A 25,812-nucleotide genomic window follows, 5' to 3' on the forward strand; every position below is an offset into this window, starting at 1 on the left:
CACAGAGAGGTGAGCGTCTGGAATGAGCTGCCAGAGTTGCCGGGTACAAATTTGTCTTTTACATAAGAACATAAGAAATAGGAGCAGGAGTAGGCCATCTAGCCCTTCGAGCCTGCCCCGCCATTCAATAAGATCATGGCTGATCTGTTGTGGCTCAGTTCCACTTTCCCGCCCTCTCCCCATAACCCTTAATCCCCTTGCTTATCAAGAACCCATCAACCCGCTTCTTAAAAATATTTAGCGAGGCAGCCTCCACCACTTCAACGGGCAGAGAATTCCAGAGATTCACCACCCTTTGAGTGAAGAAGTTCCTCCTCAACTCCGTTCTAAACCGCCTCCCCTTTATCTTGAGGCTGTGCCCCCTAGTCCTACTGTCTTTTTTGAGCGGGAAGAGTCTCTCCACCTCTATCCTATCCATCCCATTCATCATCTTATACGTCTCAATGAGATCTCCCCTCATTCTTCTAAACTCTAACGAGTACAAGCCTAGTTTATTCAGCCTCTCCTCATAGCTCAATCCCCTCAACTCCGGTATCAGCCTAGTAAACCTCCTCTGCACTCCCTCCAGGGCCAAAATATCCTTGCGCAGGTGCGGCGCCCAAAACTGCACACAGTACTCCAGCTGCGGCCTCACCAATGCCCTATACAGCTGCAGCAAGACCTCCCTACTTTTATATTCAATCCCCCTCGCTATGAAGGCCAGCATCCCATTCGCCTTCCTGACCACCTGCTGCACCTGCAAGCTGGGTTTTTGCGACTCATGCACAAGGACCCCGAGGTCCCTCTGCACCGTCGCCTGCTGCAGTTTTTCGCCACGTAAGTAATAGTCCTTCCTACCATTCTTCCTAAAAGCATTTAGACAGTTACATGAGTAAGATGGGTATAGAGGGATATGAGCCAAAGCAGGCCATCGGGCATAGCTTAATGGTAAAAACTGGGCAGCATGGACAAGTTGGGCCGAAGGGCCTGTTTCCATGTTGTAAACCTCTATGACTCTGTACCCACTTGTATTCTAGTCCTAAAGGTTGACATTCCATTAGCATTTTTGATTACTTTCTGTGTCCGATTATGCCTCTTTAATGACCTATCTCTTTAGATCCCCACTATTCCTAGCTTTTTCCCTCATAGTAACTATTCGGTTCCTTCCTTTTTTGGTCCAAAATGGATGACCTCATATTTGTCTACATTGAAATCCCTTTGCCACAGTTTTGCAAATTTGCTTAATCTGTCAATATCTGAGTAATTTTATGCTTCCATTTATACAGTTTTCAATGTGTTTCTTGGTGTCATCACATACTTTGCTACCTGGTGTACCGGATAATATCCTCTTATCCAAATCATCAATAAATACCTTGAATGGATATGGCCCAACACAAAGCCTTGTGGAACACCAGTCACGTCCTGCCAGTTAACATACCTGCCAATTATCCCCACTCTGTCTCCTGCAGATTGCTATGCCAGATTAAGTGTGAAAAGACAAGTCATTCATTACTGTGCCGGTTCATTTATTGCATTGATGTGACACTTGAGAGGGACTTAGTCACCAAGAATGTCATTTTTTGTACAGCAGGCAGAGGAAGAACTTAAAGTGGATAGACTCCCAACTTCACGGGCTAGAATTCTCTCGCTGTTCACACCCTGCTGCCGCTGCCAGTGAGAAAGGAGAATTTGGTACTCAGTCAAATGCCCATTCAACGCAGTGGAACTGGGAAATCCCAGCCATGGGTGAGTCGGAGAATCCGGTTCAGTGTCTCCAAGCACTTTTCAGCCAATCAACAATTTTTTTGGGTTAAAAAACGAATTGCTGGAAGGCTAGGCTAGGCAACCTCTGTGTAGACTGAGAAAGGGAGTGAACATTTCAGGTTGAGACGAACTTTCAGCAGGACTGGAGTATAAAAAGCACAAGGGTTGTAATCACAATCTTCGATATATCCATGTCCGCGCTGCTAGCAGCACCCATTACTACAAAGAAACAAAGCAGAAACACAGTTTTCACAACACAGATACAAATTTCATCAAAACTATGTTGGGATTCAATCACACTGGGTCCAATTTTAACTCTATGCAAGTGTTTTGAATGGGTTAAAATCAGGCTCATTGACACTAACTAACTCCAAGCAGGTAGCAAGGTGAGTTGGAAATGCCTTCTGCTATCGAAATAAGGGCCGGACTTTGTTGACATGGTTCCAGTTCACTTCCCGCTATGAAACAGGTGGAAGTAGTTGCTGGCATAGGAATATGTGTGTGTGTGTGTGTGTGCGCGCGCTGTGGGCTCAGAATCAAAATCTCAGGATGTGGATTCAGCACCGGGTGCAGTTCAACCATAGTGTCTTACTATTTCCATTTTACAGTGCTCCCTCCAACCACTGACCTCACCAGAAATCTGAACAATTCTCTCCCACAGAACACATGCTGTGCCTCCATTCACAAAAAGGGACGCTGTTAGGATTGTAATAACCCTACAGTGCAGAAGGAGGCCATTCAGCCCATTGGGTCTACACCAACTCTTACCCAGGTCCTATCTCCTTAATCCCATGTATTTACCCTACTAATCCCCCTGACTCTAAGGGGCAATTTAGAATGGCCAATTAACCTAACCTGTACATACTCGTACTGTGCGAGGAAACTGGAGCACCCAGAGGAAATCCCCACAGACACGGGGAGAACATGCAAACTCCACACAGTCACCCAAGGTCAGAATTGATCCTGGATGCCTGACTCTGAGAGGCAGCAGTACTAACCACTGTGCCACCATGTCGCCCTGTTCCGACTCTGCTTCTTATTTACATCAGAAAATCAAACAATAATCGATATTACATAACAATTGTTAAACATTGCATTCCTTTGCTGACTGCCCTCTCATTTCAAATTCCAGCCAATTATGTCCTTCAAATGATCTATCCCACCTTGACTGCAACCTTACTGCTTCATCCTCTGCATACTCTACAAAGGAGCCCCATACATTTCCGCCTCCCCTTTCAAATGCCATTTACTAATTCTCTCCCTCTCTTTCCTCAGGTTGAGTTAGCTGACAATGCAAGGCAGAGAACCAAAACTGAGGAGACAATGTAAAAAGCCAGGCCCTCAGCAAGATGGAAGCAAAATTCTGTAGATGCTGGAAATCAGAAATAAAAACAGAAAACACTGGATGAACTTAACAGGCCTAGCAACATCTGTGGAGAGGAAGAGAATTAATGCTTTGAGTCTGTATGACTTCTTCAGAACTCCGTCCCTCCTTCCAAGTTCCAAAAATGTTGTTAGCCAAGACGTGAAGAATTATTTCATGTGAGCCACGTAGAGGTCGTGTCCCCTCTAGGGGTCTCTGCGTCCATATGGGGGTTGGGGGAGGGGGAGGTCTTTTTTTTTACACCAGAGATTAGGGTGCCCTAAAACCAACGTTGCTGGCTCTTTCAGGCCTGGTACCACTACTATGTCAGTGTGGGACACGCCTCCAGAATTCTTTTCTTAAGTGCTGGACAATATGATGAGAAAATTCAGCTGCCCAGCTGACTTTTCTCATCTGGTTGAGCACTTAGAAGAAAAAAATTGAGAATTCTACCCCTTGTGCTGGGAGGGGGGGAGGAGAGGAGGGGGTGGAAGCGAGACATTCCCCAGCCCCCTTTATTTGTTGCAAGTTTTGTTTTTGAGCCTTATAGAGTGTGACGATAATTGAAATGGAATCAAACCTCAGAACATTTTGCAATTAAGCGCTTTGCTCAGCTTGGCACAAGAACTGGGTATGAGCAACCTTTCAACTTCTCTGTTTAAAGGATGGGTGTTGTCTCCCAATGAAGCAAGATTATAAACTGACCCCATCGATGTTTTATTTACTTTGTAAGCCAGCCTGATATCAAAGCGCTTGTAAACATTTAGACTTGGAAAGCAGCCACTCCTTTGATTGTTTTGCTTCAAAGAGGAAAGCCCTGATCTTTTGGTGTTCAGATCTTGATAAAAATTAACAGCCTCTTGAACAACAATAAATTGTTGTGAAAAAAACTAACCAAGAGGGTAGAATAACCAAAATTTATAAAATTTCTAAACATAGTTTAGCTTTCCCATCCATTTTCCTCCAGCCCTCATCAGTTGTATGGGATTATCCGATACCAACTCATCATGTGGGGCTGCCTTTCCTTTCTGACACTTTGCCTCCTTTTAAGTTCCAATCTGACAACATACTGCTAGCCAAGGCATTAAGATTTATTTCATTTAAACCAGGCACAGACTTTGCCTAATGTTGATCATGTTTGTTTGCATAGTTAGATACCTCCATAACAGCATGCTCAACACAAATAAAATCCTGATCATCCACACCTCGGCAGCAAGCTTATCATGCTTCAATATGCAGAAACTTCACCTCCATTTCACTAACCTAACTGTGATCAGTTACTCCACAGAATATAGATAGTCTCAGACAACTAAACATGCATTTGGAAAAAATTTAGAATTAAATGTTCATCTGCTCTTCCGAGCTCAATACATATACCTTTGGAAAAAGAACAAAACTTTTGCCCTTAATATATGGGCCAATTGATGAAACTCATTTACCTTGGCACAATTCAGAAAAGACCATATTTGCATATACTTCAGAGAAAAGAGATGATTGACAAGAGAAACTATTAAATTTTGGAAGATAGTATTTTTTCATCAAAAGTATTTCACTTTAATGCATCAGAACATTTTTCCCACAGCTGCCTAATCAATGTGCTTCATCCAAAGCTTTAATATTTCTAGTGCAGCTTCAACATATATAATGACGGGCGGCACGGTAGCACAGTGGTTAGCACTACTGCCTCACAGCGCCAGGGATCCGGGTTCAGTTCTGGCCTTGGGTGACTGTGGAGTTTGCACATTATCCCCATGTCTGCGTGGGTTTCCTCTGGGAGCTCCGGTTTCCTCCCACGATCCAAAAATGTGCCGGTTAAGTTGAATGGCCATGCTAAATTGGCCCTTAGTGTCAGGGGGCTAACAAGGGTTTATAAGGATTAAGGGAATAGGGCCTGGGTGGGTTTGTTGTCAGTGCAGACTTCATGGGCCAAATGGACTCCTGCACATATTAACCAGGCTCCGTTGTGGCACTCTTATTTTAAGACCGTCAAGATCAAGGGTTCAAGTCTCACCCCAGAGACTCAAACCCATCATGGGCTGACATTTTAGTGCAGTGCTGAGAAAGTGTTGCATTGTTCAAGGTGCTGCCCTTTAGTTGAGGTTTTAATTGACGGAGGCCTCTCAGGCGTTTGTTGAAAGATTCCAGAGCACCATTTGAACACCACTTAGTCTTCATCTCGGAGAATTCAAATTCAAAATGTCTCCTATTGTTCAGCCAATCTCTTATTACTAAAACAGATGAACTGGTCATTATTCCATTGGCATTTATGGGTTTCTGCTGTATGCAAACTGTCTGCCATATTTCCCTACAATTAACCGTAACTACAGCTCAAAAATTTGGCTGTGAAGCACCCCTAGGATGTCCTAATGTCACAATCAAGATTTACTACATTTATGACACTCCTGTGCAAGTGTAACTTGGAAAATATAATTCTTTGTAATAACAACTCCCTATCAAGCCTATTGTTTTCTGGGGACTGGCAGTCATACTCAGCAATCATAAATCCTTAGTGGCAATTTGGGAAAATCAATAAAGTTAATAGATCTGCTGTGTTACTTAAGGTGGAGCAGGTTTGAGGGGTCTTGTCCTGTTCCTAATTTGTATGTTTGTTCTAAGCAATGATGCCACTTGATAGTTTGTTGTTAAATACACTGCCTAATGAGGAACTAAACCATTAGGGAATGGCAAGATTTTAGGTATGATCCCTAGGCAATGGTAAGCTAGTTGTTCAAATGCCGTATACAAGGCTTGTAAACTATCACCCTTGGCAGCTGAATCAAACATTTTTGTTACGGGCGTTAGAGCAGCATTAATAAAGCATTTGTTTTATTTCAAAGTCATAAACCTTCATTCCTGTCCAGGTCAATAGCGTTCTAAATTTAACAGGACAATTTATGAAAAATTTGCAATACAAATAGAGGATAAACAACCGATGCTTATTGAATGCAAGCACCTTTCAGACATGCTGTTAGCCAGGGCTCAGATTCATTTCAGTCACATCAGGCTTTGCATTAAGTTGCACAAGTTCAGGTATCTTAACTTGGCAACCAAAAAAGCAGGAAGTTGCTCAAGTATAGTTTTAAAGAGGAATAAAATACAGATGTCATAGAACTTACCAGTAATTTCATCATCCAACCCACAGAAACTTCATTGTTGCTTTTCAAAACAATCTTGTTTAGTAGGTAAACCATCGCCCAAACAGCACAGATCAAGGTCCCATAATCAAATTTGATAATTTACCATTATTTGGCCTTGGTTAAGGGATGAATGCCAGTTGGGATATTAGAACACTCTGCTCTTTTTCGGATAGTACCATGGGATTTTTTTTTAAACCACTCAGGAATCCTTTCCTTCCTGCCAAAACATTGAATGTATTCAATATATAGCACTAGGGATAAATGGGATCAAAGGTTATGGGGAAAAGCAGGATTAGGCTTTTGAGTTGGATGATCAAGCATGATCGTAATGAATAGCAGAGCAGGCTCGAAGGGTCAAATGGCCTCCCCCTGCTCCTATCTTCGATGTTTCTATGTTTCTTCAACTTATCTCAGTGAGAAAGGAGAAAGATCATCAATGGTTAAGAGCTCTTGCAAAAAGCAACACTTCTAACTGGCTTCGTTTTCAGAAGGCAAAGTTATATATCCACCTCATGGTAAGTGAGACCAACTACTTTACATCCACCTGAATTAACAAAATGAGCCATGCTTTAATCATCGCATCTGAAAAATTGCATTCTTTTGAAAGACACTATTATTCAGTACCGCACTGAAGTTTAGAGTTTAGACCATAGGCACTTTGGTTATGTGGTTCATTATGTTAAAATAGGAGCCATCTTAAGTTTTCAGGACATGTAAGTTTTATAAACCCGATGCAACAAAAATTTGTTAAGCTACAGATAATCCCTCTTCTGATGAAAGGTTATTGACCCGAGATGTTCATTCTTTCTCTCTCCTGAGATACTTCCTGACCTGTTGAATGTTTTAAGAATTCTATGTTTTTATTACAGATAATGGATGCATCGTTAAAATGTTTCAGAACAAGATTTTAGTCTGGTCTGACTGGAATTATTCATCTCATTTGAAGTGTAGCCAAGAATGAAGAAGAACCTGAAGTCAGCAGGAAAAATGTATTTATTTAAATTATGTATTTAAGAGATAGAGATCATAGTGAATGGAAGCAAAGATATCTTGATCCATATGTATCTATGCCCCACCCACCCCACGATACCTAAATTACAAGCCATTGTATGTCATTATAGTCATTATAAGATAAAAATATGACCTGTGTCACTCATTCATCATTTGTTTCCACTTTTGAAAAACAAAAACTAGTTTCAATGGTTTGGGAGAGTTACTCCCCGCCCCATTTCAAAGCATTACAGTTAGTTTATGAATATATGATTACTTTTCATGACTACATTAATCTTGGCACGTTCACGAACAGCACAAAGTGATAAAGCTGGTAATAGTATCTGTAACCTTTGATTAGGATAATTTTATGATCACACAATCTAACGATTTACTCTAAAACGAGTAGCTGTTACCGTAAAAAGAAGCCCTTAAGGAATAGTTTGCCGGCGGTATGATAGATCAGTGGTTAGCACTGCTGCCTCTCAGTGCCAGGGTGCCAGGTTCAATTCTGGCCTCGGGTCACTGTCTGTATGGAGCTTGCACTTTCTCCCCATGTCAGCGTGGGTTTCCTCCAACAGTCCACAAAGATTTGCGGGTTAGGTTGATTCGTCATGCTAAATTGACCCTAGTGTCAGAGGGATTAGCAGGGTAAATGCATGGGATTGTGGGAATAGGATGGGGATTGTGGTGGGTACAGACTCGATGGGCTGAACGGCCTCCTTCTGTGCTGTAGGGATTCTATGATTCTCAACATTTTTGGCAGCGTACTCTACCCATTGTCTGGAGGAGTGATTGGAGCACGTGAAACAGGAATATCGCTGAGATCTTATGACTGATAAGTCAGGATTGGAATAGGCTGCTTCATGTTAACACTTTTGCTGCTGATTGGTTGATTGTGCAGAATGAATGGTAATATGTTTTTCTTGAGTAAGGGTGGCCAGAATCCTTGGGAGGTGGTCTGGTATTGGTTGATCTCTATGTAGTCATGAACATGTCTTGTATACCAATGAGTGATAGATGAGATAATTAAGAGTTGGACAATTGGGTGTGATGAATATTAGGTTGGGCGCATGTGACGATAGTTGACATGTCTCGTTCACCATGTATGAAGCAAATGTCATGTCCAGTATGTTATGAATTTTCAATCAATACTTCATAGTTTTAAAGACCACAGAAGGCTTCAAAAGGGAAGGAATTTTACAGATGAACGCTGACTCAATGTCTTTTCCCGAAACTAATTCAAAAGGGTAATTTCAAATTGAATGGGTCAGTCAGATACAAGACACTAGTTGTCTCAAACTCTCAAGGTGTGAAAGTCACCATACAGGGTATATAATTGAACTGGACACCCATCTTACTTAGAAAAGGACATTGGACTTGTAACCAGTCACAAAGTAAGAAAGTCACGTTTATTGCCTGATTTGAAAACAGCAAGAAGCTATTCTGGACAGAATTCCATTGACAACCACTGAACTTGGTAAATATCAAATAAACAATCAAGATAACAAACAGCCATCATATCTTCAAGGTGAGAACTAATCCTGGTAAATCAACTACAAGAAGCTTCACATTTTACTGAAAAAAAAACCTGTTTTGCAAAACCTTCACTTCAATCAAAAAATCAGGTCATCTGCTATGCAAGAGACCCAGTCATAAATTGTAATTGTAGCGTTTTTTCTTCATTGGTATCCAAGTTTTAATGTGATTGATAGTGTGGGTGAGTCAAGCGAAATAAGATGTTAGTTGGGATCCTTTGGCCTGTCAGCCGCATGTTTCTTGGTGGCAGGAGGTGGCATGCCATTCGCTACTGGCGGGACCTTCTGGTCCTGCCACTGTCAATGGAATTTCCCATTGATGCCACTGATCCCATTTATTTGTTTAATCATAGAATCCCACAAGTGTGTGATGATGAATAACCTTCCTTATTTTAAATTCACAAAAAGTTTCCTATTGCAATTTATTTACCTACCAATGCGAAAATGCTCAGTTTATACCCACTTTCTATCCATTAATCAATCCTCCATCCATGCTAATATTATTCTGCTTCTTAATCTTTTGTGTGGCACTTTATCAAATGCCTCTTGGAAATCTAGGTATACTACTTCTGTTGATTCCCCCTTATTTACCCTACTAATTACATCCTCAATTAGTCAAACAGCATTTCCCTTTAGTGAAACCACATTGGTTATTCTATTCATACAATGATTTTCTAAGTGCACTGTTAACATTTCTTTATTGATACATTCCAACATTTTCCAAATGACTGATGTTAGTCTAACATGGCCTCCTTCTGCACCAACAACAATCCCACCCAGGCCCTATCCCCCTACCCCACGTAGTTATTCTGCTGGTCCCCCAACACTAAGGGGCAATTTAGCATGACCAATCCACCTAACCTGCACATCTTTGGACTAATCTGCCTGTAATTCATGGTTTTCTCTCCACCTCTTTTCTTGGAAAATGGCGGAACATTTGCCAACTTCCAATCAGATAGGGCTGTTGCCCAATCTGAAGAATTTTGGAAAAATAGCTAACACATCCACCATCTCTTTTGGAACCTGAGAGTGTAGGCAATCAAGTTCCAGGGATTTATCAGATTTTAGTCTCTTAAGTTTCTCAAGTACTTTTTTCTATTAATACAAATTTTCTTAATTTATTCATTTTTATTGCCTTTAGGTTACTGTCAATTTCTGGTATGAAATCTATCTCTTCCACTATAACAACAGATACAAAATATTTGCTCAATGCCTCTGGCACAACCTCATTTCTCCTGCCTCTGCTTCTAAGGGGCCACTGTTTACTTTAGCTACTACAGGTTCAACAATGGGTGGGGAAGAATTCATCAGAAGGCCTGGAAATTAGGTTTACACCGGTGTGAATCTCCCATGGGATACAGCGGATCAGGAAACCCACTGGAGGGCAGCTTGAAACTGATTCACAACATGTGTGGAATCTGGTGTGCTGATATCAAGATTCACCTGAACAATGGAGTTTGGAATGGAGGCTGCCAACAACCCTGGACCCAGATGTCGGGGTGGAGGAAACATCTAGAGGTGAAACTTGCAGATTTGGCATCTGGAGAAAGTCCATCTTCGAGTCTCAGATTGTTCCTGCAAATCCATCTGCATTCTCAGGAAATCCATCTCCTCCTTCACACAGTCTATCTCCTTTCCTTAATAATGGGTCAGTGATGATAGGCATATTTTCAATATGGCACCCAGATGCGATGGTCAATTATATGCCATCAGGCATGCCCTGCCATGGTATATGGTTGGCACAAGAGGATTTGGCATGTCTTCTCAATGGGAAACACGCCACGTTCACGTTCCCACCACAGCACTTAGTACCAGGATGAAAGAAATCTGTTTAAAGCTCTGTCTGTCATTTACTCTGGCTAACTTCATTCACTGAGCTGCAAACCACAGGAGATTCAAACTGCAACTAAAAAAAATCTCTCCCAGAAAACAGCCAGATAAAATTTAAACAAGCAAGCCTTTCTAAGGTCCACCTATCTCCATAACACAGCGTGCCTCTGGTTGCCCTCAAACCTACTTTTAGGATAATTGTTTCAATTTCTTAATGTATCTGAAGTAGTAAATGGGTCATACAACTTTTCATAGTCTACTGAATGCTTTTAAACTAATGTTGCTCTACCACCCAAAACAAAAACATCCCCTGGACAGCTGTTTCTGGCAACTACTAAAATGTAGCACTTTTATTACCTTACCTTCACAACATTAAGAAGAACTAAGCATTAACTATAAAATATTAACATGAACCATGAACTAAATATTCTAAACATTATCCAACATTCACTACTCCTTTATGTACTTTATTCTCCTTTCATACTTCTGCATGCTGCTATACCTAATATAGCATGATAGCGTACCATTCAATATCAACTCTGTTTTCAAAGCACCTTTATTATTTCATTAAGACATATGATGACATTAAGGACAAGTTAGGTAGTACAAAATCTTACATAATAATCATTCATTAGTGAATTGGATTTGTGAGCTGTGAAGCCAGTGGGAAAAATGCATTTCTCATGAATTCTCTTTGGCTTTTATTTTACTTTTTAATTAAACTGAAGAGAGATTTTAGTCAGCTTAATGCGTACTGAAGTTGGCACCAGGCCATTTCAAAATTCTATTTACACGTCATCTTTTCTTCCCTTTCTATAGTTGAACGTTCATTGTCAAAGATTCGTTGTTCCTCTTTCACAAATGGCATAGAATGGAGGGAGACATTGTGGCACTTTTTTTTATCCCAACAGCGCAGAAGGCGGCCATTCGGCCCATTGGGTTTTCACTAACTCTCCAAAAGAGCATCTTACTCAGGCCTACACCATCCCTGCCCTGTCCCTGTAATAAGAACATAACATAAGAAATAGGAGCAGGAGTAGGCCATCCAGCCCTTCGAGCCTGCCCCGCCATTCAACAAGATCATGGCTGATCTGTCGTGGCTCAGTTCCACATTCCCGCCCTCTCCCCATAACCCTTAATCCCCTTGCTTATCAAAAACTCATCAACCCGCGTCTTAAAAATATTTAGCGAGGCAGCCTCCACCACCTCAACGGGCAGAGAATTCCAGAGATTCACCACCCTTTGAGTGAAGAAGTTCCTCCTCAACTCCGTTCTAAACCTCCCCCCCTTTATCTTGAGGCTGTGTCCCCTAGTCCTACTGTCCTTTCTGAGCGGGAAGAGTCTCTCCACCTCTATCCTATCCATCCCATTCATCATCTTATATGTCTCAATGAGATCTCCCCTCATTCTTCTAAACTCTAACGAGTACAAGCCTAGTTTATTCAGCCTCTCCTCATAGCTCAACCCCCTCAACTCCGGTATCAGCCTAGCAAACCTCCTCTGCACTCCCTCCAAGGCCAAAACATCCTTGCGTAAGTGCGGCGACCAAAACTGCGCACAGTACTCCAGCTGCGGCCTCACCAATGCCCTATACAGCCGCAGCAAGACCTCCCTATTATATTCAATCCCCCTCGCTATGAAGGCTAGTATCCCATTCGCCTTCCTGACCACCTGCTGCACCTGCAGGCTGGGTTTTTGCGACTCTGCGCACTTACCATGCATGGCTAATCCACCTAACCTACACCCCTTTAGACACTAAGGGGCAATTTGGCATGGCCAATTCACCTAACCTGCACATCTTTTGGACTGTGGGAGGAAACTGGAGCACCAGGAAGAAACTCATGCAGACATTGGGAGAATGTGCAAACAGACAGTCACCAAGACTGGAATCAAACCTGGTCCTTGGCGCTGTGAGGCAGCAGTTTTAATCACTGTGTCACTGATTTAAGAACAGGTTTCTGCCTTTTGAACTCCCACCCAACCATCTCACGTTTTACAAATATGTGTTTGTGTCACATAGAACAACAAGAGAATAACTTTTTACGGAGTTCAATGGAAAGACCACAAAATAGTATATCGACGAATTCTATTGGAAAATATTACAGGAAATGAATAACACGGGTTACTATACTGAAGAACATTTTTATTTAAAATACTATAAAAGCATCCCCAATTGAGAACCAGTTCAGTCATTTTTGTGTCAAAACGCTGGGTTAGTATATTTCCCAGTAAGGTTGCAGAAATAGCATTTTTAAAAATTCTTTCATAAGATGTAGGTGTCGCATTTCCCCTGGAACTGAGTGGCTTGCTAGGACATTTCAGAGGGCAATTAAGAGCCACATGTAGGCTAGACCAGATAAAGACAACAAATTTCCTTCCCTAAAGGACATCAGTGAACCAAATGGGTTTTTCCAACAATTGTCTGTGGTCATCATTAGACCACATTTTTATTGAATTCAAATTTCACCATCTGCCATAGTGGGGTTTGAACTCAGATCCTCATTTTAGACCTAGATTATAGTCTAGTGACAATACCACAACTCAACCACTTGCCTTCAGGGGTGTACAGTATTCACTCCAAAGCCATGGCATCACGAGGAAGCATTCAATTCCTGGCCTTCAGTGACAGATCAGGAACTAAATTTTACATATATGTATTTTATCTACATTAATTCATTATAACAACCCTATTTTAGTTTTTGAAGGTTAAGCTTTGCTCTGCAAATTCACAATTTGCAGCCTCATATCAAATAAGAAGTGACACAAAAGAGACAATGAACTGCTGCAATATCACAGGATATTTTCCTCATAGATTATAGTATTGTACTCAAGACACATGCTTAGAGAAACAGCATGTTCTGGGCAAGATTCGTGACTGCTTTACTGCAAATAACATTCTGAATTAAATAATGTACATTTTTATTATCGTTTACACCAACTGGTTAAGTCTGTCTTGCTCCATTCCATTTACTTTCTTACACGTTTTATTATTCAGCGTTACAAAATCTTTCCTCCCACACCCACTCTATTAAAAAAAATCTGCCCAATCACATTCTGCAGAATAATAGTCGCTCTAAGTCACAGCTACCACTGCAGTTCTGCCTTTATTGCACTACATACCTTTAAAAATAACATTTATAATGTGCTACCTGCCTTGAATGCAATAAATTATCATAGAGAGGAAATCAAACACCTGGCCTTAGAGGAAATACCCAAAGGCACAATTGAGTGGGTTGATTTTCATGAGCTTTTTAAAAATGTGGGAAGAAGATTTGAAATAGGATTCCTGAATGTTGAGATTTTGACTTTGATGGAATAGTGGCTTGTCTGGTGAGAATATGTATGTAGGGCCTCGAGAGTACAACCTGGGGCACAGGACTGGAGGAAATTGCCAAACTAAAGCGTGGTAAAGCCACTGAGGAATCTCTAGACAATAAGGATAATTTTGAAATCAATGTGCTGGAGGATGGGAAGCCATTGGAGATGAAAAGGTGACTGGAACTCTGGCCAGGGAGCATTTGAGGAGAGAAATTCAGAGTTCAGGTCAATGACCATTCATCAGAATGGTCTAGTATATTACAATGGTCAAACTTAGATTTGACAAGGGAATGGATGTTGAAAATTCAAATTAAATAACACAAACATACTCAAACTTAACTATCCCATTTACACCCCACCCATCCCAACCCATCTCATGAGTCTCCTCGAACTCATATGCACTTTCTCCCCAGTTATTAGAACCAATCACAATCTGTGATCCAACTACCATTACAATTAATGACAGTAACATTACAATGGCAGCTGTGTACAACATGGCTGAACTAATAAACTGCAACTCCCAGATATCTTGTAATGCACACTATTATCCTGTTGCTAAAGTGAATCACTCAACCCTTTCAGGCTACAAATGTGTTATTATCAAATAAATACTGGATTAGGTCAATTAGAACCTAATTATTCTTCAGGTTGTGCAAGTGACAGTCCAGGATAAATGCCTGGCTTTCTCTCCCTACCGTTGAAAGCTACAAACATTTTGATTCCTGCATCACCGAGGTATTTTCAGTTGCTGTGGGAGTTTTCCCTGTACATTCAAAATAAATGATTTGGCTGCTTCACACTTCTGTTTTCAAAAGTGTTAACAGACATTGATGTGCATTGGATGCACTATTTTACGGCAAATATAGATGTGGAGGAAGCAAAAATATAAATAAGTTGAGCATTGGAGTTGATATTTAATATTTTAAAATCTCATGTGGCTTGGAGCACAGCTTGCACGTTGTAATATAAGTTTCCTAGGCAACCTGAATAGCAAAGACAGATGTAATATACCCATTTGACTATAGGAAAAGAAGGAAATAAATTATTAGGTTGCTTTGGCAGAGGTATAAAGTACAAATGCAGAAGCTGTTATGTTGTTGCATAACACACTGACCATATTACATCTTGAGGACTGGGTGTAGTTCTGGTCAGCAAATTGGAGAAAAGATGTTATTGGATTTCAATGTGACCAAGAGATACATTGAGCCTACATTACACACACAGGCTATTCAACATTACTAGTCTATATCAGCATTTATGCCTCACACAAGCCTCCTCCTATCTCTCTCCATTTATCCTTATCCAAATACTTTTCTGTTCCTTTCTCCCTCGTGTGCTTATCTAACCTCCTCTTAAATGTAATTTGCCTCAAACACACCCTGTGAAACGGCATTCCACATTCTTCACCCTCTTTGGATAAAGAACATTCTCCTGACGTGAGCAAATTCAATTGTGCTGGGTGGCAGGAAAAGGAGTTCTGGAAGTTAATTTTTTTTTAAATTCATTCATGGGAATGGGTGCCGCCGGCTGGCCTGCATTTTTTACCCACCCCTAGTTGCCCATGCAGGGAAGTTGAGAGTCAATCACACTGCTGTGGGTCTGGAGTCACGTGTCAACCAGACAAAGGTAAGGATGACAGATTTCCTTCCCAAAGGACATTAAGAACCAGATGGGGTTTCCTGGCAATCAACAATGGTTTCATGGTATCAGCAGATTCTAAATTCCAGATTTTTTTTTTAATTTGAATTCAAATTCCATCATTGGTCGTGGTGGGATTCGAACCCGGGTCCCCAGAACATTAGCTGAATTTCCAGATTAATAATCTACTGATCTACTAGGCCATCACCTCCCCAGTCTTCTTCTGGAAAAGGTTATGAGAAGAATTGACAAAGCTGAACCAGGTGAATTTTTTGGCTACAGTAGAAGTTTCATATACAGGGAACATTATTTTAAAATAATTAAATTAGAAACATGAATAAAGGATAGGGAGAAGATAATCTTTGTATAACTAATATAAATGAAGAGTGAAGGTTGCATAAGCAGATTTTCTAAATGAGTTAAAAAAATTGATGTATTAAGAGTTCGATCAAAAAGAAGTACCTAAATAATTATAATGCTCAATGTAACCTAGTGAGATATATGACCACCTGAATATTTCAAAATTTACTGTCTGGATTTAAACCTTGCATTGTTAAAAGTACATTGTTGCTTTAGCCGATGATTATCCTTTGCTGAAATAAAAATGAGGTCTTGTCTGTCAACTTTTGAGCTCTGATGTGGTGCATCTGAAGAGTAGTTACATTTCAAAATTCATAAAATCATAGGATCCCTACAGTGCAGAAGGAGGCCATTCCACCCATTGAGTCTACACTAGCTCTCTGACAGAAAATCCCATCCAGGCCCTTTCCTGTAAACCCACATGTTTATCTTGCTAACCCCCCTAACCTACACATCTTGGGACACCCAGGGGCAATTTAGCATGGCCAATCCACCTAACCTACACATCTTTGGATTGTGGGAAGAAACCAGAGCACGCAGAAGGAACCCAAGGAGACATGGAGAGAACATGAAAACTCCATGCAAGGCTGGCATTGAACCCGGGTCCCTGGCACTGAGGCAGCAGTGCTAACCACTGTGCCGATGTGCCACCCATTTGTCTTTTCTTTTTACATTCAGAGGGGAACCAGTAGATGTGCTATATTTGGACTTCCAGTAGGTGTTTCATAAGGTACTTCACAAAAGGTTAAGTCATAAGATAAGAGCCCATGGTGTTGGAGGTAGTACATTGGCATGTACAGAGAATTGGTTAATGGGCAAGAAACAGCGAGTGGGGATAAGGGGTTCATTTTCAAGTTGGCGACTTCTAACCAGTGGGGTTCCACAGGGATAAGTGCAATATTAATGGCTTGGAGAAAGGAAGTGAACGTACGCCAGCAAAATTTACAGACAACAGAAAAATAATGCGAAGGCAAATTGCGAGAGGGATACAAACAGTGTACGAAGAGACATTGATAGATTGAGTAAGTGGGCAAAAAGTTGGCAAATGGAGTAAAATGTGGGAAAATGTGAAGTTGTTCATTTTGGACAGAAGAACAACAAAATGGAATATTATTTAAATGGGGACAACTGCAGAAAGCTGCAATACAAAGGGACTTGAAGATACTTGTGCACGAAACATAGAAAGCTAGCACATAGATACAGCAGGTAATCAGAAAGGCCCTTATTTCAAGGGGGTTGAAGTAAAAAGAGTAGGGAAGTCTTGCGACAACTGCACTTATTGGAATTTGGAAGAACGAGAGGTGATTTCATTTGAACATATTGAATTAAGGATTTTGATAGGGTAAATGCAGACAGGATGTTTCCCTTCATGGGAGAGTCAAGGATCAGAGGGCATAGTCTCCGAATTAAGGGGCGCCAATTGAGATGAGGAATTCCTTTTCTCAGAGGGTTGAGAGTCTTTGGAACTCCTTGCCACAGAGAACTCTCAGAGCTGAGTTATTGTATATAATTAAGGCTAAGATAGATAAAAGTATTAAGGGTTAATAGGGAAAGGGCAGGAAAGTGGATGTGAGGAATGTTGGATCAGCCATGACCCTACTGAAAGGTGGAACAGGCTCGAGGGGCCAAATGGCCTATTTCCGCTCTGTTTCTTATGGTCTTACTAATTGAAATGTGAAGTTTCAGATGTAAGAACATAAGAAATAGGAGCAGGAGTAGGCCATCTAGCCCTTCGAGCCTGCCCCGCCATTCAATAAGATCATGGCTGATCTGTCGTGGCTCAGTTCCACTTTCCCGCCCTCTCCCCATAACCCTTAATCCCCTCTCTTATCAAGAACCCATCAACCCGCTTCTTAAAAATATTTAGCGAGGCAGCCTCCACCACTTCAACGGGCGGAGAATTCCAGAGATTCACCACCCTTTGAGTGAAGAAGTTCCTCCTCAACTCCGTTCTAAACCGCCTCCCCTTTATCTTGAGGCTGTGCCCCCTAGTCCTACTGTCTTTTTTGAGCGGGAAGAGTCTCTCCACCTCTATCCTATCCATCCCATTCATCATCTTATACGTCTCAATGAGATCTCCCCTCATTCTTCTAAACTCTAACGAGTACAAGCCTAGTTTATTCAGCCTCTCCTCATAGCTCAATCCCCTCAACTCCGGTATCAGCCTTTATGACCTACAAATTTCCAGGCAGCAGCTTAACATTCACTACATTGGGCAATTATTTTAAACACTTTACATCCTTTAGAACAGTCATGTTGCATTTTCTAATTAAGTTTCATAAATGTTGCTTTAAGGAACGCAAGTCCTTGCTGTGCATTAAATGAAACTGAAGGGGACCTCTGATTATGTACAATCATGAAACAATTTCCCCAGCCTCTGGTGAATTTTTTTTTTATTAAGCTGTCTTTTGATTTTGATTACAGAATTCCCTTGTCTGCAAGGACAATAATGGCACCACCCAGAATATCCCATCAGTAAGTCAAATTACATAAGTGATCTGAGATCATTTATGGTCGAGCTAGGTTTCTGTTGATTGTTAATATAGGTTAGAAGCAGCATAACACGCTCACCACCTACCCTCCGAAATGCCTGACACCTCCACTGTGTAAGTATGAATTTTCCATGTAAAGTATCTTTGTGAGCCTCTGCCTTTCCTTACAATCCAAATTCACGAGTAAGTTGTGCATTTAATTCAAATCTATTGCCATACTAAATCCACTTAACTCTTCAAATTCTGAAATGGATCGAACTCAACTACCTTCTCGATCTGAACACCCAAGTCAATTTGGCAATACATTGAGTAAAAGATCAGGGTATTGCTAAATTCCACACTTAAAATACTCACTGACTACTTCTGTCCACATACATGGCGTTTATAGATTAGAAACAGACCATTCACCCTCACAGGCCACTGCCAGGAAAATAGTCACCAATAAAGCATTTCTCTAAAAATGTATTTCATTAACAATGTATTTCTTCCACTATGTATGGTATTGGTGCAAGACTTAAAATTAAATAAAGCAGAACTTTTTTAAAAAATCTATCGTGGTTAAAGGAAAGAAAAACTTGCATTTAAATAACACTTTTCACAACCTCTGACATACCAAAAGCACCTTATAGCCTAAATACTTCTGAAATGTATTCACGATTGTGATGTGGGAAATGTGGCAGCCAATTTGCACACTACAAACTCTCACAAAACAGCAATGTGTTAACAACCAGATCATCCGTTTTTGTGAAGTTGATTGAAGGGTAAATATTGGTCAGGACACCGTGGATAACTCCCCTGCTCTTCTTCCAAACAGCACTCCGGGATATTTTTAATTGGCAGGACGGCTGGATCTCAGGTCCTCTCTGCCGTTGACTGCTGCCCCACTGCATTCACGTTATGAGCATTTCATGTACATACCAAAAAAAAATAGAGAGACGGTGTATCTAATGTCAAACTGAGATTAAGATGTCATCCATTTTGTACACTGAAAAAGGGGTAGGTTCCTCGTGGCCAAATCGGTTCCAAATCATGGGTAAGCCTGCTGTGGCATCTCATCCACTGGGAACCAGACACTGGTCAAAGGCATTTTCCCTGGGAGTTTATTGGGAGTGAGATTTGCATCCATTGGATAAACTGGATTTGAACTCAATTAAAAAAATTAAATTAAGTGATGAAGAAATCATTGGCAACACCCACTCCACCATTTCATTTTTTTTTAAAAAAAAAACCCTTTTCTCTTTAAACTTGCAACAGTGAAATGAAAATCATTTATTCACACACCTAACCAGCTTCCAGTCAGAATTTCCCCTCCATCTCTGTGCCAGCAGCTTGGCTAAGATGAGAGGGAGAAAGGCAGGGACTTTCACATTCGCTCTGGTTTCTATGGCTCAGGGTGCAGTTTCTCCAGCCCTCACACCCTGACAGTAAACACTCACTCACTCACTCACTTACTCACCCAGTTGCTGCAGTTCAGCAGCAGCAGCGGCGGCAGGGATGGCCTGGCCTGGCGGAGGGGTCACCGCATAGAGCGACGGAGAACTTTTCCTTCTCAGAAGTTTACTGATGGTCTCCCCGGGCCCGGACTTCCTCATCGCCAAAAGGTGAGAGGGGGAGCTATTCAGCTCCTCATGGCCTCAATGCGGAGCGGGGACTCCGACTGACTGACTGACTGCCTCTCTCTCGCTCGCTCGCTCTGTCTCTCCTTCCTCCTCCAGCCCAGCCCTCACAATCCGCAGTCACCACGGCAACAGCGCACACCATCCGCATTCCGGAGCGGCAGCTCCAACAGGTGGGGAGCCAAGTCCGAATTTACTCTCGGTGCCTGCGTCTTCCCAACAACAACTGCTTTCCTCCACCGTCTATTTGCCTTGTTTTGCATTAATTACCTGAAATCACTGGATCCCCTCCAGTGCAGAAAGAGGCCATTCAGCCCACTCAGCCTGCACCCTCAACAGAGAAAATCTCAGCAGATCTGGCAGCATCTGTAAGGAGAGGGAAAAAAAAGTCTTTTCGAGTCCGGATGACCCTTTGTGTGGGTGGCGCAGAGCTACCTCACAGCGCCGAGGACCCGGGTTCAATTCTGGCCTCAGGTAACTGTTTGTGCGGAATCTGTACGTTCTCCTCGTGTCTGCATGGGTTTCCTCCCTTAGCTCAAAGATGTGTAGGTTAGGTTGATTGGCCACACTAAATTACCCCTCAGTGGCGGGGAGATTAGTGGGGTTGCAGAGATGGGGGCTGGGGGAGTTGTTGTCGGTGCAGGTTCGATGGGTGAACAGGCCTCTTTCTGCACTGCAGGGATTCTATGAATCCCCACCTATCCTGCTATTCCCATCTATTTGCCCTACTAATCTCCCTGACACAAAGTGCGATTTTCCAGCCACGCTCGTCCCAAGACTGGAAAATCCTGCCACAGTCAATCGACTTTTGCATGGTCTGTGTCCTGCCTGCTACCCTTCCTGTAGTGAGCAATTTCCCATTGCCAGTCAACCCAACCGCACATCTTTGCGCTGTACCTCTCAGCTATTTACAATATTCAGGATCTCAGCCCAGCTCAATATTATCCCAAGACCCACTTATTCCAGTGGGACAGTGATTAGCACTGCTGCTTCACAGCGCCAGGGACCCAGGTTCAATTTCGGCCTTGGGTGACTGTCTGTATGCACGTTCTCCCCATGTCTGTCTGGGTTTCCTTTGCGTGCTCCAGTTTTCTCCCACAGTCCAAACACATGCACGTTAGGTGGATTGGCCAAACTAAATTGCCCCTTAGTGTCCAAAAATGTGTGGATTAGGTGGATTAGCCACTGCAAATGCATGGGGTTACAGGGATAGGGTGGGGGCAAGGGCTCAGTTAAGGTACTCTGTCAGAGAGACAGGTGCTTACTCGATGGGCCAAATGGCCTCCTTCTGCACTGTAGAGATTCTATGATACAATATTTGAATGAATGCATTAAAATGATTCCTCCTTGCACTTTATTGACATTGGATTGGAGGGAGTGGGACTAACAACCCAGAGCCAATAGTGATTTAAAAGCCCACTCTGCAAATGGTGAAGTCAAATTTAAGCATTAGCCATGGACTCATTCTCAGCACAGAAAGAGGACATTTGGCCCACAGACCAATTCTTTCCCCTGCTCGATCACCTTAGCACCACATGTTGATTTCCTCAAGTGCCCATCCAATTTCCTTTTGAAATCATTGATTGTTTCTGTTTCCACCACCCTTGCAGGCAGTGAGTTCCAGGTTATTACCACTCACTGGGTAAATAGTCTTCCTCGCATTTCCCTCTGGTTTGGCATCTGCTAGCTTTTCCAGTATTTTCTGTTTTTATTTCAGATTTTCAGCATTTGCAGTATTTTGCTTTTACTGGCATCACTAGCTAGGTCTGCGTTTATTGCCCATCCATAAATGCCCTTGAGAAGGTAGTGGTTAGTTGCCTTCTGAAACCACTGCAGTCAATGTGGTGCAGGTACATTCACAGTGCTGTTAGGGAAGGGGTTCCAGGATTTTGACCTAGTGACAGTGAATGAAAGGCAGTATGTTTCAAAGTCAGGATGGTGAATGACTTGGAGAGGAACTTCCAGTTGGTTGTGTTCCAATGTGTCTGCTGCCCTTGTCCTTCTAGATGGTAGTGGTCATCAGTTTGGAAGGTGCTGTCTAAGGAGCCTTGCTGAGTTGTTCAGTGCGCCTTGTAGATGGTACACACTGTTTGTTGGTGGTGGAGGGAATTACTATTGTGGATGGGGTGCCAATCAAGATGCAGTTAAATCTGTCTCTCCTGATTTTTGTGCCATCTGCTAATGGCAATGGTTTTTCTTTGTCTTCCTTCTCCAAACCTCTCTCAATCATGTACAACATCTCCACAGTCTCCTTTGTCTCAATGAGAACAACCTCAACCATTCCAACTTAACCTTGTAGCTAAACCCTACCCCCTACTTCCCTCATCTGTGAAACCATTCTGCTAAATTTCCTCCGCATTCTCTTAAGGACATTCACATCCTAAGATGTGGTGACCAGAACTGGATGTAGCACTATAGTTGGAATCTAACCATAGCTTTATAAAGGTTCATCATAGCTACCCTGCATTTGTATTCAATGCCTCTATTTATAAAGCCCAAGATCTCATTCACTTTGCTAACCACTTTCACAGTATGTCCTGCCACCTTCAAAAATCGATGCACATGCTGTGTGACTGATGTGCCAGTAAGTCTACATTGCCTCTCTCTATCCCTTTCTCAAAATACGTCACCGCAAACTTCTGTATGTTGAATTCCATCTATCATTGCCCAGCTATTTTTCTAACCTATCTATGTCCTGTTACAGCTGGCACTTGGTGTCATTAACTGGCAATATTTAGACCCAGTCTTTATTAGAAGTCACTTCAATCCCACACCTTGGGGTTTACTCTTAATGCCCCAGTTGCAAATCAATTCAACATGGACAGATCAGGCAAGGGAATAAATCTCTCAGAACATTACCATCCTCAACCAGAGGGTGAAATGTTTGAAAGTGTTTTCATTTAAAGTCATGATCTCACTCTATCTCCTTCCAAGGGCCCCAGTATCACACGTATCAGCGCTCAGCCAGTTTGGCTTACTTCATGTGACATTGTGTATTAGGTACAGTGAATCAAGGCAGTGGACTTCAGTGACATCCTGGCTAGAGTGTTGAAGGCCCTTAGCTAAACTGTTCCAGGATAGCTATGACACAGGTATCTACTTGACAATGTGGAAGATTACCCTACAAAATAAAACAAGATAAATCTGATCCACTCAACACTGTGCTTCCTATCAATCATCAGTAAAGCAATCAAAGGAATCATCAGTAGCAGAATCAAGTGACACCTGCTACTGAGGTTTTGTCGTAACGTAAGTGCTCTAGTCATCATTGTCATGTTCCAGGCATGAACTCAATTGTTAAATTGCAGAGGAGAGCTAACTGCAACCATCCATGTCATCCATGGATCATTTGATTTAAGTATGGTTCTAAGGGCCACTGGTAAACACTGAGCATCATATTGGCGGGGTTGGGGGGGGGGAGCGGTCAAGGGACAAATTCTCCAGTTGTTGGAATTATACCTGGAAAAAAGGAAAATGGCTGTGGTTGTTGGAGATTGGATGACACAGGTCAGAACATCTCCTGGACGAACCGTTACTGTTGCTGCACCAAAGGACCTCCTTCTTCAAGATGTCAGGAAAGGGAGTATTATCTGATGGTTTCAGTGTTGAACCCCATTCACAACTTCTCCTACCTACCTACAAAAGCATCTAGACTCAAAAGGAACAAAGGGAACAAATTGTACCACATAAATGCCAGGTAATGATTACCTTGGACAGGAGAAAAGCCAACCATTTCCCATTGACCTTTGGCAGTATCTCAATTGTGCAATTTTCTCCTGTAAACAATTATTCTGTGGATCACTGAGCAGCGACTTAACTGGATCAGCCATTATGGCTACAAAGACAAGACAGAGGTGAGGTATTCTGTGATGATTGGCTCATCTCCTGACCTCTCAAAATCTGCAAAGTCTAATAGGCTGAAGTCAAAAGTGTGATAGAAAACTCCACTCGCATGGGTGAAGCTGGAATAGCAGAATCACGAAGTTCAATACCAGAACAGAACAGTTTGTTTGATTGACACTATTATCATCAGTATCTATCTTCTCCACCTCCAAACGAAACTCATCTCCAATTTCTGTGGCTCAGCTCCTCCCTCTGTGTATGAATCCTGAACTTCCTAACCTGCAGACTGCAATCAGGAAAGGATAGGCAACCACATTTCCCTCCTCCACGATCATCCTCAGCACTGTGACCCACAAGGCTGTATCCTCAGCCCCTTACTATATTCCTTATACACTTATGACTGTGTGGTCAAATTCCCCTCCAACTCAAATTTGCTGATGACACCACCATAGTGGGTCTGATCTCAAACAGTGACAAGACAGAGTACAGGAATGAGATAGAGAATGTGGTAAACTGGTGCGACGACAATAATCTCTCCCTCAATGTCAACAAAATGAAAGAGATAGCCATCGACTTCAGGAAGCATTGTGGAGGACATGCCCCTGTCTACATCAATGGGGACGAAGTTGAAATGGCCTAGAGCTTCAAGTTTTTAGGTGTCCAGATCACCAACAACCTGTCTTGGTCCCCCCATATCAGAACTATAGTTAAGAAAGCCCATTAACACCTCTACTTTCTCAGAAGACTTAGGAAATTTGGCATGTTCACTATGACTTTCACCAACGTTTACAGATGAAACATAGAAAGCATTCTTTCTGATTGTATCGGAGCTTGGTATAGCTCCTGCTCTGTCCAAGACCCTAAGAAACTGCAAAGAGCCGTGAATAATACCCATCACTCAAACTAGCCTCTCACCCAATGACACACTACACTTCCTGTTGCCTCGGAAAAGCAGCCAACATAATTAATGACCCCATGCACTCCGACATTCGTCTGTCGGGAATAAGATACAAAAGTCTGAGGAACGTACCAACTGGCTCAAGAATAGCTTCTTCCCTGTTGCCAACAGACTTTTGAATGGACCTACCTTGCATTAATTTGGTCTTTCTCTACACCCTAGCTATGACTGTGACACTACATTCTACAATCTGTCCTTTCCTCCTCTATGAATGGTATGGTCTGTATTTCGCGCAAGAAACAGCTTTAGCTGTATACTAATACACATGACGGTAATAAATCCAATCAAATCTCCAACTGCTGTATGTTTAACCTACAGGATGAAGTGTTGAAAAGCACTGAGATTAGTATCAGAGCAACTCTCGCCCCTACAAGCCACCCCAACCAAAATTTCATGGGAACACCTCTCAAGTCATTTTCCATTCTGACATAAACCTGCATCTTTGATGCTGGGTCAATAACCTGGAATTCCCTCCCTATTGCTGTTGTGGGAGTACCATCACTACAAGAACAGTCGTGGTCAAAGGATAGCCATCTTCAACATTATCTTGGGCCAACAATGGAAGAGCAATAATTGCTGCCTTGTGTGGAACCCTATTCTGAGAGTATATTTTTAAAAAGTACATTACATGATATATTGGTGCATTCAATGGACATGGAATGAGAATTCTTTTGTGATATTTCTATATATTTTTCTAACCACTCATGTTCCATTTGATGCATTAAAGTACCACCAAGGGAGCTTCGTGATGCTTTGGCAAATCACTTAATATGAAAACAATTTCATCTCTGAAGTTGTAATTATATAATTGAGGCATTAACACACTTTGGTATACTTCCCTGGATAGCTATAGTTCAGGGGTGATTTGCATTGCTCATAGTAAGTATTTATAAGTTCAATGCAGATTTAATGCAGTTTTTCTTTTCTCTTAGTCTAGGTACAAAGTAGAGTCCATTTTGTCAAAAATATTTAGTATTTAACATATT

The 25,812-nt window shown here is 41.9% G+C and overlaps 1 protein-coding gene across 1 annotated transcript in view; it reads right to left on the bottom strand.

Moving 5' to 3' along the window:
• Positions 1–20,006, bottom strand: part of LOC145356969 (uncharacterized) — a 52,832-nt gene extending 32,826 nt beyond the window's left edge. Inside the window, exon 1 of the mRNA XM_080209990.1 lies at positions 19,866–20,006. Within this exon, the coding sequence (XP_080066116.1) occupies positions 19,866–20,001 (136 nt within the window). The 5' untranslated portion in view covers positions 20,002–20,006. The remainder of the gene's footprint in view (positions 1–19,865) is intronic.
• Positions 20,007–25,812: the final 5,806 nt, after the last annotated feature.

The sequence above is a fragment of the Carcharhinus amblyrhynchos genome, chromosome 22, assembly GCF_965287045.1.
Source record: "Carcharhinus amblyrhynchos chromosome 22, sCarAmb.v2.hapA, whole genome shotgun sequence".
Lineage (NCBI taxonomy): Eukaryota > Metazoa > Chordata > Chondrichthyes > Carcharhiniformes > Carcharhinidae > Carcharhinus > Carcharhinus amblyrhynchos.